This window comes from Ovis canadensis, chromosome 6 (assembly GCF_042477335.2).
Source record: "Ovis canadensis isolate MfBH-ARS-UI-01 breed Bighorn chromosome 6, ARS-UI_OviCan_v2, whole genome shotgun sequence".
NCBI classification, from domain to species: domain Eukaryota; kingdom Metazoa; phylum Chordata; class Mammalia; order Artiodactyla; family Bovidae; genus Ovis; species Ovis canadensis.
Window position 1 is genome coordinate 86,643,705 of NC_091250.1, and position 17,161 is coordinate 86,660,865.

The window sequence follows — 17,161 nt, forward strand, 5'->3', positions numbered from 1 at the left end:
TCAAGTGAAACAAATGGGGACCTGAAGGTCACAGCAGGAGAATTTTATTTTGAGATTGACAGGCTATGTGAAAAAGATTAAAATCTAAGATAATGTTCAGAGTTAGGTATATAGAATCTTGGATCTTATAATCAAGAGAGCTTATTAAAGACGTTCTTAAGGAATAATTGGCTTATGGGACATAGTGATTTTATTTCAAAGTGCTTTATTTCATTGCCAATTTTCATTGTATCGACAGGGCAACCCCTTGGCATTAGAATGCAGCGTCTTCACATTTTAAAAGTTGGGGAAACTAAAAGCACAGTGTATTTTAGTGATATTTATCTGAGATGACACGGATCAGTAGAGGCTGAAACCAGAGCCTATGATTCCCAGAGCAATATCCCATTAGTATGGGAAGCCAGTAGTCCTGAACGTATATTTTTCTCCATCTATTTTCCCAGGCTCATATCTCCAGTCCAGAGCTATTCCTAGAGGTAGCTATTTGTGTGCCTACACATAATGTAATATTTCCTTCTCCATCACTAAGGCGTCTCTGTGGGTGGGCTGTACTAGACTTGGTTTTTGTAGAAATGTTGCTGGGTTTACTTTCTGATGACAGTATGTGTTTCTATAATAATAACTCGCTAAGGCTAGGAGTGTTAATAACACCAAGTCCCCACCATCCTGGTGCACTACTAGAGGGAAGAATGAAAGGTGGTTCTCTATCCAGGCCTTTGAATATTGACAAAAGGCTAATGGGTTCCGGGCCCAGTCTTGCGGAGTTCGAACCTGGTTCTGTCATTTAGTGAGTGTGTTGTATTTGGTAAAGATGACCCCAGCACCTCTGATTTCTTTTATTAATAGATCCCAAGTTAAGAGCCCCTATAAGAACTTTAGCATAAAATCTGGGAGGGGATACTAGAAAGCATTTTTATTTTTTTCCTACTGACTAAAATAACTTTAAGACCAGAAAAAAATTGTCTTCCCAGTTTTGGGTCCTAAATGGATTATGGGAAGGGTTGATTTAGCTTTCTGTGGTAAATTAAGATCCAAGAATCCAGAAATGTCTCTAAGAGGAATAGTCACAGAAAGTTTGGCTCGATGTTAGCGGAAGGAGTTCAGGATGTGAAGTTCAACTGTTGAATTTAAAACTCTGAATCTGCCACTCACCACCTTGGAATAGTCATAGTCAGCATAAGCCACTGCTGTCTTTATCAAGTGGTTGGTTATACAGGGCAATTTTCCAGATCCTAGTGAATCAGCCATACCGAACTAAGCACTGGTACCCACATTATCTCATTTAATCCACAAGACAACTCATGGAATTTGAGGTTTGATTTTTGCTTTACAGAAGAATATCCTGAGGCTTCTATTACAGATGTATGTGATGTTCCCAGTGTGTTAGTAAGGGATAACTGTGGCTGTATTTGACAGAACACCCAAAAGGAAAGTAAAATAAGTATAGGAGTTGCAGGCCAGGCCTGGTATGGAGGTTCTGTACCAGGGAACAAATTCCTCAACCTTTCCATTTTATACCATCCCTGGTGTGGGCCTTAGCTTCATGGTCCAAGATGGCCTCAAGAAAGCCAGCCAACATATCCAGAAGGCAAGACAGTGGAGGAGGAGACAAGAAGGAAAAGGCCACAGGACACATGCCAACTTCATATTAAGGAAGTTTTCCAAAAGCTGTCATACAATACTTAGTGGCCAAAACCAAGCCACATGGCTGCACACAGCTATGAAGGAGCTGGGCAATGTAGTCCTTACTCTGGGAAGCCACATTTCTATTAAAGGATAAGGGTAACTAACCTTCTTTGGTAACTAACCTCTGTGTTACACAAGGCCAGTGGTGGAGCCCAGGTTAGAACCCAAGTATCTGTCTCTGACAACTATGTTCCTAACCACCAGGCTGTACAGACTCAGTGACCCCCATGTTGAAAATGAAGATAGTACTGGGGCTTCCCTAGTGGCTCAGACAGTAAAGAATCTGCCTGCAGTACAGGAGACCAAGGTTTGATCCTGGGTTGGGAGCATCCCCTGGAGAAGGAAGTGGCAACCCACTCCAGAAGACAATATTACAGTTGACCATTGCACAAGGCAGCGGTGAATCTCAGTATAAATGAAAGCCAGAACTCCATATCCATGGTTCCTCCACGTCCTTGGATTCGACCAAGCATGGATCATGTAGCATTTATTATTGAAAAATATTCTTGTATAAATGGACCCATGCAGTTCAGACCCTCATTGTTCAGGGGTCAGCTGTACTCGTGATCCACATATTTCAGAGGTAGTCAGAAAAAAAGTAAAAAGTCATAATTCACAAGAGTTCCCTGCTGGTCCCCTGGTTAGGATTCTGGGCTTTCACTGACAAGGCCTGGGTTCAGCCCCTGGTCAGGGCACTGAGGTCCTGCCCACTGCTTGGCATGCATACCCCACTCCACCCCACAAAAGTAAAACCACCCCAAACTAAAAAAATCACACATAACATAATTCTCAGACGTAATCAGGGTCCTCTGAGGTCATATGGGTAGAAGGTCTTTGTGAGGTGCCCATCAAGTTCTCACCCCACCTCTCTATAGGAATATTTTCTATTCAGTTTTTTATTTTTTTTGATTTTTTAATCACAATGTGATTAACATTGTTGGATCTTCCATGCTTCCATTGCAGGCTCGACTCCCTGTGAAGTGGATGGCACCGGAGAGTATTTTCAACTGTGTGTACACATTTGAAAGTGATGTCTGGTCCTATGGGATTTTTCTGTGGGAGCTGTTCTCTTTAGGTAAAGTGAGCCTTGCCAAAGGCACCTTAATCACACTCAGAGCTACCAGTGCTCTCCTTGCTTATTGTCATGCTGATTTGCAAACTGTTTGTGCCTCAGGAAGCAGCCCCTACCCTGGAATGCCAGTCGATTCTAAGTTCTACAAGATGATCAAGGAAGGTTTCCGAATGCTCAGCCCCGAGCATGCACCTGCGGAAATGTAAGGGCCCAGATGTCCTTCCTTCAGATAACGTTTCCTCTTTTGTTTTCCTTTTTTAAAGACAGAAACCCGTATGTTGAGGGTTTTCACTAAGCATAGCTTGAAATGTCATTTGGTTCCTTGTAATGACATCCTGGGCAAATGTTATTTCTGTCGCTGAGTTTCATAAAGCTCACTACCAAATGAAGTGTTGGCGGAGTCTCAGTGCACACAGTTTTATTTTATACCCATGTCATTCAGTATGTCCAGTTGTGGAACCCTGGAATTAAGTTTGAAATTGTTGAATGGCATATATCTGCTGATCAGTTAAGGGCATTGCGGAGTGATAATTGGCCCTGGTCTTGCAGGTATGACATCATGAAGACCTGCTGGGATGCAGATCCCTTGAAAAGGCCAACATTTAAGCAGATTGTGCAGCTGATTGAGAAGCAGATCTCAGAGAGCACCAATCATGTGAGTATACTCTAGCCAGGCATAGGACCTCCATTTTCTCGGTTCCAAAGCATGTCCTCCTCCTCAGGTTCTGGGGGTGAGGACTAAGCTACCCACCCTTTCTCTCCTTCACTTAGGCTATAAATTGAGTAGGAAAGTGACGCAATGGAAACAAGTTCTTTTTGCCTAGCCCCCTACTCTGAGCCAAGGGATATGAGATGAAGAGGGGAAAGAGTAGAGGGCTTGATGCTCAGAAGTGTGGGCATAGACGTTTCCATAACGATTTGCCACTTTTCCTTCTTCACCCCAAGTGTTGGTCATGGGAGTTTGCATCTTTTCTGTCTCACGTGTCAGGCCATTCAGCCTTTGGAGGGTTGCGGTAGGGCACGTAGAAAAAACAGCTTGTTTCCTGCAGTAAAATAAATCTTCTGCTCAAGTAAGTATAACCACAATATAGCAGATAGCTTTCATGGCCGCAAACCGTAAAGAATGAAGAGTTGCTTGAAGTTGAGGGATCCCTCCCAGTGATTTGAGAAGCGGGGAGTTCAAAACTCAAATTCATGATTTCTTTTGCTTTTAAGGAAGAATGAGTGATCCTTACTTCGACTCAGATTTTTTTTTAACCTGCTTTTTTCTTCTGGATTGTGCTTGGAGCTATCTTTTCTTAAGATTATACCATTGATACTTTCAGGTTGAAGTTCGCTCTTCTGGGTGTCAAAGCACATTTCAAATTAGACAGCATTTCACACCCAAGTGCCTGGTTCTCAATGGAAGAACCACCAATTTCTTAATAAGTGACATCAGCCATTAGATGGGAATTGGCTACAGAAATTTATGCACCTTTTAAAAAAAGTTAGGTCGTTCTCATTCCTAGATGCATCCCAGCAGAAAAGCACATTTTGGACTATCACTTCTTATGTAATCAGACCATGGGAAAATGAGGGATAAAACAAAGCTTATCCTTGGTCAGTGTGGTTCAGTTCTTGGCTGTAAGGTCTTGTCAACCTCCTGGCTGTAAGAATCTTCCTAAGTTATTTGCAGTTCCTAAGCTGCACATGTGCCCCTTTGTTCCTTGTGGGGAACTGGCGTATTGACTGTGGATTTATTTTCCTCAGATTTATTCCAACTTAGCAAACTGCAGCCCCCACCGGGAGAACCCCGCGGTGGACCATTCTGTGCGCATCAACTCTGTGGGCAGCAGCGCCTCCTCCACGCAGCCTCTGCTTGTCCACGAAGATGTCTGAAGCAGAGTCTGCATCCAGGGGTCTCCTGACAACCCCGGCCCCCCTCTCTTTTGGTTTTTACAATGGTTCCTTTGTTTTCCTTCGACTCGAATCCTACTCAAGGGTAGTGGACACCCTGTCTTAATGAGCACCCTTTAGTGGCTGATGATTTTTGTCATCAGCTACCATCGAGCTGCCTATGTTCCTAATAGCACACTAGCCCCTGCTAACGAGGAAACTTCAGACTTGGAGAAAGGGTGGGTGGGATGGACTGGACACACTGAGTCCTTCCCAAGGTTTCTCCAATTTCTATCCGAAAAATGTAGTTGATAGTTTTGAGTACATAGCAGTAGTCACCTTCATTCCTCATAATCACCCATGATGGTATGATGATGCAGCAAGGCTAGAAGCTGAAACCTTATCCTTTGATGTGGGAAATAGAATGTTATTCAAAGGCCAGAAGCCTATGAATATCTGGGCTCAAGAAATCTAGTATTTCATGCTGGGAGTAAGACATAGGCCATGGAAAAATGCTCTCTGCTCCTGAATAAAGACTGCTGGGCATGAGCCTTTGTGCTTCTGACCTGGTTTCTAAGTCAAATTCACTAATAGTAGCTGAATTGGAGAGATGGCCTCCCAGCCCACATTTTGTATATACTCATCTATAAATTGTACACATTCACATATTGAGGGGGGGGGAACCCACAAGGTGTAGTTTCTGAATACAATTCTGGCTTGAGTCTGCTGTGTATAGGAATAACTGATGAGCCAGAACAAGTTTGAAGGAAACAGTGCTTTAAAAAAAAAATTATTGCCAAGCACAGTCTTAACAAAAATCTCCTTTTGTAGCCGATGAACTTGCTCTAGAGATTGTCCAGAACAAGCCGACCAGCTTCAGAATGTCATCGTGTTCAGTGGATTTGATGCCTTTTGCAAAAGTGATTTATTGCATGACTCTGGCAGGAGTGACAACCAGTGCTATCTTAGTTTGGATTCTTCTGTAGCCAAAAATAAACTTTAGATTCAGCCTCCATCACAGGCATGTCCTGGACACCTGGCCAGTATCTATATAAGTGTGTATGTGTGCGTGTGTATGTATGCTTGTAGACAAAATATTGTGGGAGTAGTCTTGCCTTGAGCCCAGGAGGGTCCTTCAGCACCCAAGAAGTAGCCTGGCTTTCAGCAGCAGCCCAGCTTTTGTTTCACTTCACCTTGCTGTGTAGAGAAGCTTACCAAAAGCTTACATAGAGGCGTGCTTAAGTCCATATTTATTTGCAATCCACCTGCACTTAAGGCACTCTGTTACTTACACTCAACATACTGTACCTGTTCCTTAGACCTTATTAATGCTACTCTCCTACTGAAACATTTCAATTCTACCCTTTAGGCTGTAGCCTGGATATTATTCTTAGTGTTACCTGTTTTTTTGTTTTGTTTTGCCTCTACCCAATTATAAGAGTCCATGGGTACATGGCAGGGTTTGTGTGTTGTCTCGCAAGATTCAGGTATGCTGCCCTCGTGGTTTTCCCCTCCTAGGTCTCTCTGCTTTCATTTAGAGAACTGTGGCCATTTATCTGAAAGTAACCATTTGCACTGGAGTTCTATGCTCTCGCACCTTTCCAAAGGTAACAGGTTGGGGCGTTTTGTTGCTAATGTAAGACGTTTTTGCTGTTTGCCACACTTTGTCTGAAAATTTCCTTTGCGTTTCTATTGACTTTGGTTATAGTAAGAAAAGTGGTTGTTAATTGTAGATGTCTAGGTACTTCAGGGGCACTTCACTGAGAGTTTTGTCTTGGATATTCTTGAAAGTTTATATTTTTATAATTTTTTTTTTACATCTGATGTTTCTTTGCAGTAGCTTAATGTTTGAAATTATTTTGTGGCATTTTTTTTTTGTAAATATTGAAATGTAGCAATAATGTCTTTTGAATATATTCCCAAGCCCATGAGTCCTTGAAAATATTTTTTATATATACAGTAACTTTATGTGTAAATATGTAAGCGGTGCAAGTTTAAAGGATGTTGATGTTCTATGTGTTTTTTCCTGATATGTTGTCCAATTGTTCACAGTTCTAAAGAATTCTAATAAAAGTGTAAATATAAAGTCAAATGGAATTTTTATTTTATTATTTCAGAGTCAGTGAAATTAAACTTGAAAGTGTTAAAAGTGTTAAAGTGCATTCACCCTGACATTAGAATGGTTTGGACCTAGTATGTGTAAGGTGAGGTTTCCCAGATGGCTCATAGGTAAAGAACCCACCTGCCAATGCAGGAGACTTGGGTTCGATCCCTGGGTCAGGAAGATCCCCTGGAGAAGGAAATGGCAACCCACTCCAATATTCTTGCCTGAAAAATCCCGTGGACAGAGGAGCCTGGTGGTCTGTAGTCCATTGGTCACAAAAAGTCAGACATGACCTTGCGACTGAGCACAGGCACATGTGTGCGTGTAAGATACATGCAAGGCTATCAGATCACTAGGATTTGTATACTTAAAGATTCAATAAACATTTATTAAGAATTTGTATGTGCTGTTTTCTCATTTTATTTTTACAACCCAAGATCTCCATTTAAATTAAAAAGTAATATAGAAAACATTGCTAAGATGATTATTAAGTTGATTCATTCGGAAATGACCCATCTTGGTTAGCAGCAATTTTATGTGGTTCAATCTGATATAACTAGCTTGTTTCCTCCTAAAAGAGATTGTCTAAAAATTAATATGAACAGTGAAGTAATTCACAAGGTTGACATGAGGAATCCTGAGAAAATGGTTTGTGTTCTTGTTGGCTTAGATTTTGAACATCCGTCCTGAGATGTTCTCGCTCCACCTTTTAGTCTTTATTCTCACTTGTTTCTGGGACAAAATTCTATCATTTGCTTGGAGGGAGGTGACTTGTATTACTTAATTCAGTATGTTTTGTGACTGACGCATCCTCTGTATTCAGGAGGGCTGTCCAGACCAGTGAACCCTGCATAGAGCCTAAGAGTTATTCCAGCTTAAAATAAAGACTCACCCTGAACCACAGAATGCTATTAAAGATGAGGTAAGCACACTAGACGCCATCAGTTTTTATTTTCTTTGCTGTCATGGCATCTACTCCTGCAGAAGTAACTCCTGAAAGGTGAGGGAAGAGGGGTTAAAGGTGACCTGTAATGAAGAGGAATCCTTTTAAAGTCTTGAGGTGAAATGGTGTGACCAGAAACATATCAATAATCAATGAAAAATAGACCCTCATTTCAGTTAAGCATTTTCCATTATTTTATTACAGATAAGAATGAATGCTAATTGACCACAAAACAAGAAAATCCTTTATACATATTTTCAGTGTCATTTAGACTTTTTCATGTATGTGCACTCTCGAGTTAGAAGCAGTCCAGAGCCCGCGTTCTATTAGTCTAGGTGTTTCCTTCACTGACCAGCTTTAATCAAGGCGATGCTTGGTGTCAACATTCTGGGTTCAGAGGTGCCAGCCTTGTCCCAACCTCTTACTGCTCTGTGACACTGAACAGATGAGCTCTTGAAATCTCATCTCCCGTAACAGTGGTGACTGCCTCATTATACTCAACTGAAGTCTGTTCATGTGCCTATTACATAAATAGCACTCAAAAATGGTAACTTTTGTCATGACTGATTAGGCTCCTTAAGAAGGAAGAAGATGCTCCTGTACCAACTACCAACGTACCCCATGTAGAACTCTGTGGTCAAAAATGTGCTTCCAGCTACTGTCTTCCTCTAAAATGCAAACAAAACTGTATTAGTTTGCCATGAAACTTGACTTTGCTAGAGAGATGTCTCTGTTTTATATTAAAATCATCAGGAATTCAAGGCTCTTATTTTTGCTCCAGTATTCCCTCCATTCTTCTCTCATGTTACCATAGACTCACAAACATGCCCCACACTTCTGTTTCCATTCATTCCGACTTCATGTTGCCTCCTCTCCCAGCAAGCCCCCAGCTTTCCAGGCTGGGCAAATAAATAATCTCATTGGAAGTTGCCTCTGAATCCCCATGACACTTGATACCCGTCCTTTTTTATTACTCTTACAATCGATTCTGCCTGGTACTATAATTATTTTGATTCTTGTGTTAGCTCCTCCCCACCTGTACTATATTCAGTGTTAGAATTAGCAGACCTATATGGGCTAAGTTCTCTGATTTCACAGGTTATCATTCACTTGTTAAAGTATTTAATTAGACACTCCAGAGGTTAAATTGCTTGAGAAGTTGCTAGGAGTGAAGACTAGCCCAAGTTCACTCAGTGGTCTGTGGAGTCTCTGTACCTGCATGGTGACAAGTACCTGGTCTTACCATGCTGGCGTCTCCCCATCTGTGCTCGTGTAGTCACCCCTGTTCTATCACAGCACTCTGTCCCACGGAGATGCCTTAGTCTCAGCTTCTCTGGAAGCCTGTACTTGTCAGTGGGAGTTAGCCTAAGGAGAGATTCACCCGTCACCCTTAAATGATCACCACGTTTCAAGATTTCTTGAGAAACAGGTGTTCTCAGATGCTCCTGAGGCTTCCAGCACAATGTTTCATGAGTGATTAATTAATCTGTTTTGAATGAATAATTAAACATTCCATCAGCACAGAGTAAGGGAGAGCCGTCTGGGAGGAAATAGGTCTTGGAAAGACAGGAAATGTACAAAGTTTACCCAGAGCAACACCTTGGAAAGGCAGCTTCATTTCATCCTAGGGCTGAGGCTTTGGGGAGAAGAGGGAAGGGGAACTAAGAACTTTCTGGCAGCCTCACTGAGGAACACCCAGCTGCCTTGTGGGAAAGAGGAGAAGAGAAGTAGAGAAAAGGAGGGCTTAGGTAGCTGGGGCAGGGTTGGGGAGGAAGGGAAAGAGAAGTTCTCTCATGCAGTGTGGAGGCTACAAGGAGCCTCTTGTGCATCCCAGGAGGCTGGGCTGGAGGTACAGAAGACAGGAGACCTACACCCTAGACTTGAACTTGGGAGGTCCCAGCAGGGCCAGCATCTCCATGAAGAAACACCCTGCACACCTACTCCCAGGAGGGGCCTTGGGACCAGCCTGACTAGTACCAGCTGGGCAGCCTTCCAGTGGATACCTGTAAAGGAAAGTGTATTAGTCTGTTAGGCCTGCCGTAATGATGTATCACAAAGTGGGAGGCTGAAACAACAGGTATCCATTGTCTTCTAGAGGCTAGAAGTCCTAGATCAGGGTGTTGGCAGGGTCGGGCCGATTCCTTCTGAAGGTTGTCAGTCTGTTTCTTGCCTGTCACCTGGCTCCCTGTGGTTCGCTAGCCATTTTTGGTGTTCCTTGTCTTGTAGATCTCTATTTTCTTTGTGCGGTGTTCTCCCTGTGCGTGTGTGTGTCCAATTTCCTCTTTCTTTGAGAATGGCAGTCATGTTGGGACAGCCAACTCTATTCTGGTATGACCTCATCTTAACTAATTATGTCCGCAATGGTCTTATTTCCAGTAAGGTCAATATTGACATCCTGGAAGTCACTGTTAAGACTTCAATATGAATTGGTGGGATACCAATTCAGTCCATAGCAGAAGTGTCTCAAAAATCATCTGTACTGTAGCAGGTGACCTGATCCTCACTAGCGTACTGAAATTGGCTCTCTGAAAAACTAAGAAAATGATCTCCAAAATGCCAATTTCAGAGCACACTTTTCAATTATTTTATTATTTAGAACAGTGCCTGGTCTGTAGAAGACACTCAATACTTCTTGAATGAAGGAAACTTTACGCTCCTCCTTGGAACTTGCCCCCCTCATCTTCCTCCTCTGTTTTCCTCCATCACCCCTTCAACCGTCAGAATTGTACAAGATCTGGTCCTTAATGTCTTCTCTCATCTGATATGCTCCCATCAACCCCTGACCTATTTCATATCATCTCTGGGATATGGCTCTCATGGTAAGATGATTCCAACTCTGTCTGAAATTTCTCTCCCTGTATAGACTAGGGTTGTGAGACAGAATAGAAGACACCCAGTTAAATGTCCCATGCAATATTGGGGACATAGATACTAAAGAAGTATTTGTTTATCTGAAATCCAAATGTAATGGTGTCCCTATATGTTGTTTGCTAAATCTGATAACCCTTGTCTAGATTTGAGGAATCAAACTCCAGCACGTGGAAGAAATGAAGAGTTTTGATGACTGTAAAAAACCAGAGGAGGAACGCTACTTTAGTGAAGATCTATAGATGTCAGGTCTCCTTGGGTTTGCTGTCTAAAGGTGATGTCTTCACCTTCATTCTTGAAAAAATTTTTCACTGGATATAAAACTCAAGAATGGCAGTTAAATTTTTCAGCATCCTTATTTCCATTCCCTCTTCTGATTTCTGTTGTCATTGTTGAAAAGTCAGATCAATATATTGTTCTTTTGAAGAGAGTTATCTTTTTTCTTTATTGCTTCTAACCCTGTCTTTGATTTCACTATGAAATGTCTAAGCTCTGATTGATACAAATGAACTTACAAAACAGAAACAGCCAGAGATCAAATTTCTTTCTGTTTCTTAGAGATTTTTTTGGACTCTGAATCTATGGATTGATGTTTTTCATGGATACCGGGTATTTCTTAGCTCTTTTAAAATTGACTCTGCCCATCCTGTTTCTCTTCTCCATCTAGAATTCCAATTCGCTGCATCTTAGAGCATCTCACTCTACCCTCCATGTCACTAAATCTTTCATCATATTTCCCTTCTTTTTGTCTTTTTACACTATTTACAAGGTAATTTTTATTCTTCTTGTTGTCTAAATCCCCCTTCAGCTACTGCCCAAGGAGAACTTTTTTTTTAAACACCATTATTGAAGTATAATTAGCATACCATAAAATCTACTCATTGTAAGTATACAATTCAGTGATTTTATTAAATTTATAGTTATGCAACCATCCCCATGATATAGTTTTAGAACATTTTCTCCAAAATTTATCTCATGCTTGTTTGCACTTAATGAGTATTCAAATAATTTTAATGAATTGATTTTTGATTACTCTTGCCTTGTAAGGTGACACCACATATTTGACTCCCATAGAATGCACTCAGTTATTTAGATCGCTGGGATCTCTATGTTTTGATCAAATAACAGTGATAATTGATAGGTTGCCTTGTTTGGATATTATCAGTGATGATGCAGACAATGGTGATGATGGTAATGATAGCTACCATTTGTTGAATGCCTACTATGTACCTGGGTCTATATTGGATGCTATGGCTGGTTAACATAACTGACACCATGTTGGACCCACACAGTTCCTCCTGTCCTTCCACTGTTCCTACCCAGGACTGTGCTCTGTGGTAAATCCCTTCTTTGTTGCTAACAGCTTTGTAGTTAATAGATATTTCTTATAACCATTACAACCAGGTGGCCTCTATGCTCTGATAGTCTCCAAACAATGACAAAGGCCTTTGTTGACGTATTCCTAGTACCCACAAGACCAGCTGCTGCTAAGTCACTTCAGTTGTGTCCAACTCTGTGCGACCCCGTAGATGGCAGTCCACTAGGCTCCCCCGTCCCTGGGATTCTCCAGGCAAGAACACTGGAGTGGGTTACCATTTCCTTCTCCAATGCATAAAAGTGAAAAGTGAAAGTGAAGTCGCTCAATCGTGCTTGACTCTTAGCGACCCCATGGACTGGAGCCTATCAGGCTCCTCTGTCCATGGGATTTTCCAGGCAAGAGTACTGGAGTGGGGTGCCATTGCCTTCTCTGCGAGACTAGTTACCCTTTCATAAATCTTGACTTAGGAATGCACTCTCTGATGCCAAGCAAGTACCCCCATACCCTAGGTTATGTATAAAATTGTCCCAGTGGCCCCTCAGCAGTGTGGGGTGCACTGCAAATGCTCCCAGATCTTTGTCTGGTCAATCCATCCTGTGGTGCTAAGTTGCTAAGTCGCTTCAGTTGTGTCCGACTCTGTGCGACCCCATAGACGGCAGCCCACCAGGCTCCCCCGTCCCTGGGATTCTCCAGGCAAGAACACTGGAGTGGGTTGCCATTTCCTCCTCCAACGCGTGAAAGTGAAGTTGCTCAGTTGTGTCCGACTCTTTGGGACCTCATGGACTGCAGCCTACCAGGCTCCTCCATCCATGGGATTTTCCAGGCAAGAGTACTGGAGTGGGATGCCATTGCCTTCTCCAAAACCTAGCTAGTATATGGCAAATATCCTTTTCACGCATTATCTTTAAGCATATATTCACTTTGTAGTGGTGGATGATTTAGTCGCTAAGTTGTGTCTGACTCTTGTGATCCCATGGACTGTAGCCTGCCAGGCTCCTATGTACATGGTGTTTTCCAGGCAAGATTACTGGAGTAGGTTTCCATTTCCTTCTCCAATCCATCCTGTAAATTACTCTATAATAAACTGGTTCATTGATTAAATGGAGCTGCCTGACTCATTTTTTGGTCTCAGGATAACTTCTTAGTTCATAGGTATTTTTTATTCTCCCTGTCCTTCAACAGATGTTTTACACAGATTACCTTATTTAAACCTCAAAATAACACTAGGAGGTAGGGATGATTTATCTCCAGCTAAAGATCAGAAAACTGCCTCTGAGAAGCTTGCTGTCTTGCCTTAAACCCCACAGCTAGGAGCGGTCGAGTTGAGAGGCAAGCTCTAGTTCGTTTGATCTCTGAATTTTAAACAGCAATGTCACTATAAACTAGTTTGTTATATAGACAGGCAAGCTCCGTGTATCCTCTGCGCTTTGGATGAGGTTTTAGCCATTTCATTTCACCTTCAATTTTGCAAAGAAAGAGAAAGTGAATCAACCATTTTGCTCCCTATTGTTAATACCATCTCCTCTGAATGTCGGTGAGAATGGTGGTTGAAGTCAAACTTAATGTGAGGCTCCAGAATCAACCACTGACTTCCCAGGTTCACAGTCTACGCTGTCACCTGTGTACCATGTGACCCTCCTCGAATCCTTCAAGGACATTTTCCCCTTTGTATTTAAAAGAACAGTCTTGTTCATTCCAGCCTTGTGAGAAAAACATAATAGTGTTTGCAGCAGGGGCTTGGAGTCTGAAATGCAGAGAAGCATTGGAGAAAGAGGGCAAATCAGGAATTGCAGATCAGTGAAAGTGGGGGTGAAAATACCACCTTTCCTTTGCTCCAACAGTTGTTATTGTTGCTTATAAATTAACAAGCTGTCGCCCATATGTCTCCTCCACTGTCGATTCCACTTTTGTTGGATAAGTGCAGCTTTCATGATGTAGATTTGACGGGGTTGTGGGGGGAGGTGGTGTTAACCTCTCAAGGGCTGGGTCCTTAGGGTTAAAGGCTCCTAATTGAAATGCATGTTCTCAAGTGGCTCTTCTACGTATCTCTGTCCACCGTTGGCTTTGAAGTGTGCGTGCTTTTTCAAGCACATCAGCAAGACCCTGGTGTATTGTATGAGGCTGACCTTTTTCTCTGTGGTCTGTGGCTTAGCAGCTGCTTTTGTTCTATAGCTAATGAAGAATGAGGACAGGCAAGCACTTTTGTAGTGGTTATTTGTCTCAGGATGTGAATAGATATTCTAGGGCAGCTGAAAACATTTATGTTGAGATGACAAGTCAGCAGACCTGAGTGCCAAACCTTCCTTATATGGCATCATTTGCTCTAATCAAGGTGTGCTTTACTCTTGAGAGGGGTGGGTGGTTTAAAAAACTGGTACGGGTAAACTGACTTTCTTTACTGCTTACATCCAGTTGATATGATATTAGTCTGTGAAAATGGTTTTCATTCAGTGACCTAATCTATCAATAACTTCTTCAAGTGGCTTTCTCGAGAAGGATACTAGAACCTCAAACAGGTTCAGTGAAAAAGAATACTGCTGTCGATTAGTGATGTCTGCCTGGACATGGGTATGGGGAATGCTGTTTATTTGTTAACCCACATAACACCTTTATATAGCTCTTATTATGTTCTAAGTGCTTTACATACATTAACTAATATGATCCTCTCAATGACCATGTTTAATATTTTATAGATGAGGAAACTGAAGCATAGAGAGGTCAAGTAACTTGACATAGTAAGTTGCCAAGGCAGAATTTGAATGCAGGGAGTCTGGCTTTGGAGTTTGGTTCTAAAGCACTGTGTCAGACTGCCTCTATTGTCCTGTTTCAATCAAGACAGACGACATGGGTTAGCCTCATTCAGTAAAAGCCTCACATGTTTTCCCTTGGCCTCAGATACAAGAAGGTATCTATTCATGAGTCACAGCGGAGGTGGAAGTCCCCAGGATAAGAAGGAGGAATTTCCCAGGTGCTCAACATGTGTGGGTATAAACCACAAGTCCAGGCTAACTCAGGTCTCTGAAATGCATAATGTTTAAAGCTGACAGGGAAAGTTGAAGCTAATGATACTGTGAAAGGTATTCCAAGCCCATCACTTGCCCTACCTGTGGTTCTGTTTATAGCTCAAGTGAACTTTTTTTCTTTTAGACAACCATTTATTAAGTGCTAAGCTCTTTACTTGCATTATTTCGTCTTTTTCTTTCCCCCTTTGGCTGTGCCAGGTCTTAATTGTGGCACTTGGGATCTAGTTCCCTGATCAGGGATCAAACCTGGGCCCCCTGCACTGGGAGCATAGCGTCTTAGCCACTGGACCACCAGGGAAGTCCTGCATTGTTTCATTGTATCCTCACAACAGTCCTAGGAGGTAGGACTTTGTCTCCATTACACAAATGAGGAAACTAAGATCCAGGGAATTTAAGCAAATTTTGTTTGGCTCCAAAGTCTCTCTCAATGGAATCAGAAATTTTCTACTTCTTTTGCTGTGTTGCTGCTGAATCCCCAGTTAAAAGGAAATTCTAGGAAGCAAAACATTCCATGGCAATGGGGTCCCAGAGGTGTGCCTGGCAGACTCTTATTCCCCTTCTCTACAGTCACCCCTGACTAGTCCATCACAGACCACATTTGGGAAACCGTAGAAGTTCCCTACAGTTCAGTAGCTTAAAATTCTGTCGCATTTCCACGTGCTTGACTAGCTGATAGCTCCTCTTACTAGAAGGTTTCCTGTCTGGGGGCATTTGGGTAGCATTTCTCAGCCATTAAATAGACACTCTTTTGACTCAACAGGAAGATAAAGGAGGAAGTACAGCCTCCTTGTCTGCAAGTTTTCCAGTCCTCTCCAGCACCAAGGCTGTTGCTTTCAAATTAATTGTTAATCCCTCTTAGGTCAACTCTGATATGATTCCTTCCATAGCTTTTTATTTTATACAAATATATATCTTTACCTCTATCATCTGTCTAGCTCTCTTCGCATATATATTTATATACGTATTTCTTGTTCTTTAAAGAAATGGGAAATTATATATTCTTCAACTTATGTTTTTAACTTATACTGTATCATGATTATCACTCTAGATCACCACATGTAAATGAAGCTTAAAATTTTGCATTGCATGGACGTACCAAAACCTGACGTTTTCAGATAAGAAATATCACTTTAGCTACCGAAAGTTTATAGACCTTATATTTTGGGGCCTACCTCTAACAAATGTAGAAGCTGATATGCATTTGTTTGTTTGGGTTAAAACCAGAGTTGGGGAAGTATGTGATAATAGATTTTAGTCAATTTATTAGATAAGGATGATCCATATGAGAAGGCCTAGAGCAATGCCAGGTAAGGTGTGTGTGTTCATTAAAGGTTAATTAAATCTGAAAGTATAATATCCTTTAGTAAGTAAAAAGAGGCTGAGAAAGTAGAAGGTACATTAGTGTGCCTGGATTGATTTTTATTCAGTGAATTTTAAAAGGAAGATTATTAGCTTTTCTTAGATGTCTAAAGGAAATTGAAAGAAAAGAAGGTATTTTCCAATCATACACATGCATCTACAGTTCAGCTGCCCATGATTAAAATAAAGCCAGACCACACCAGGGTTGCATTAGATATTCACTGCTCAGATAGCAATGAGGTATCACTTCCTCCTTGAACTGTTCTCCAATGATTGCAGTTCCCCTACTCATAAGAATGTCAATCCTTACCCCTGTTTGGGCTGATTAGTTAAGCATTAGCCTGCTTATAACCAACGATCAAAATATAATAGCTGCACACCAATAGCTGTCAAGCCGTATAACCTCCAACTCCCTGACATTCCGAATCCATCAGAAGACTAGTTGTTGGAAACAGTGCTTATGCACAATCATCTAAAGGATAATAAGTTCATCTCTTCTCTCCTACGAAAGGTAAGTTCTCTCCACGAACATAAGAAAGTTGTTTGCATGGACAGGCTATATTGAACCATAACCCCAGAAATATTTTTGCCGAATTATACTTCGGAGTATTCCATCAGCTTCTACCTTAGATTAAGAAAATTGTAAAAAGAACATTATAGTGATGAATGTTTGGAGTCAAGAAGACCTGAATTTTAATCTCAGCTCTGCCATTTGTTAACTTTAAGACTTCAGGTGAGTCATGTAATTTCTCTGAGCCTTGGCTGCCTCATTTATTAAATAGAAATAAGAACAGCTTCTAGCTCTTTGGCTGTTTGTAAAATTAAATAAGATAATCCAGGCTAAGTGTTAGCAGGCCGGTACTCAATTCCTGATCTTGGCTGAGGGTCTAGATACTTAGGGGCCAGGCTTTCC

The 17,161-nt window shown here is 41.6% G+C and overlaps 1 protein-coding gene across 2 annotated transcripts in view; it reads left to right on the forward strand.

The window, feature by feature from the left end:
* Positions 1 to 6,725, forward strand: part of KIT (KIT proto-oncogene, receptor tyrosine kinase) — an 82,556-nt gene extending 75,831 nt beyond the window's left edge. For both annotated transcript variants that reach the window (XM_069593098.1, XM_069593096.1), the window contains exons 18-21: positions 2,650 to 2,761; positions 2,861 to 2,960; positions 3,308 to 3,413; positions 4,508 to 6,725. In XM_069593098.1, coding sequence (XP_069449199.1) covers positions 2,650 to 2,761; positions 2,861 to 2,960; positions 3,308 to 3,413; positions 4,508 to 4,636 — 447 coding nt within the window. In that variant the 3' untranslated portion in view covers positions 4,637 to 6,725. The remainder of the gene's footprint in view (positions 1 to 2,649; positions 2,762 to 2,860; positions 2,961 to 3,307; positions 3,414 to 4,507) is intronic.
* Positions 6,726 to 17,161: the final 10,436 nt, after the last annotated feature.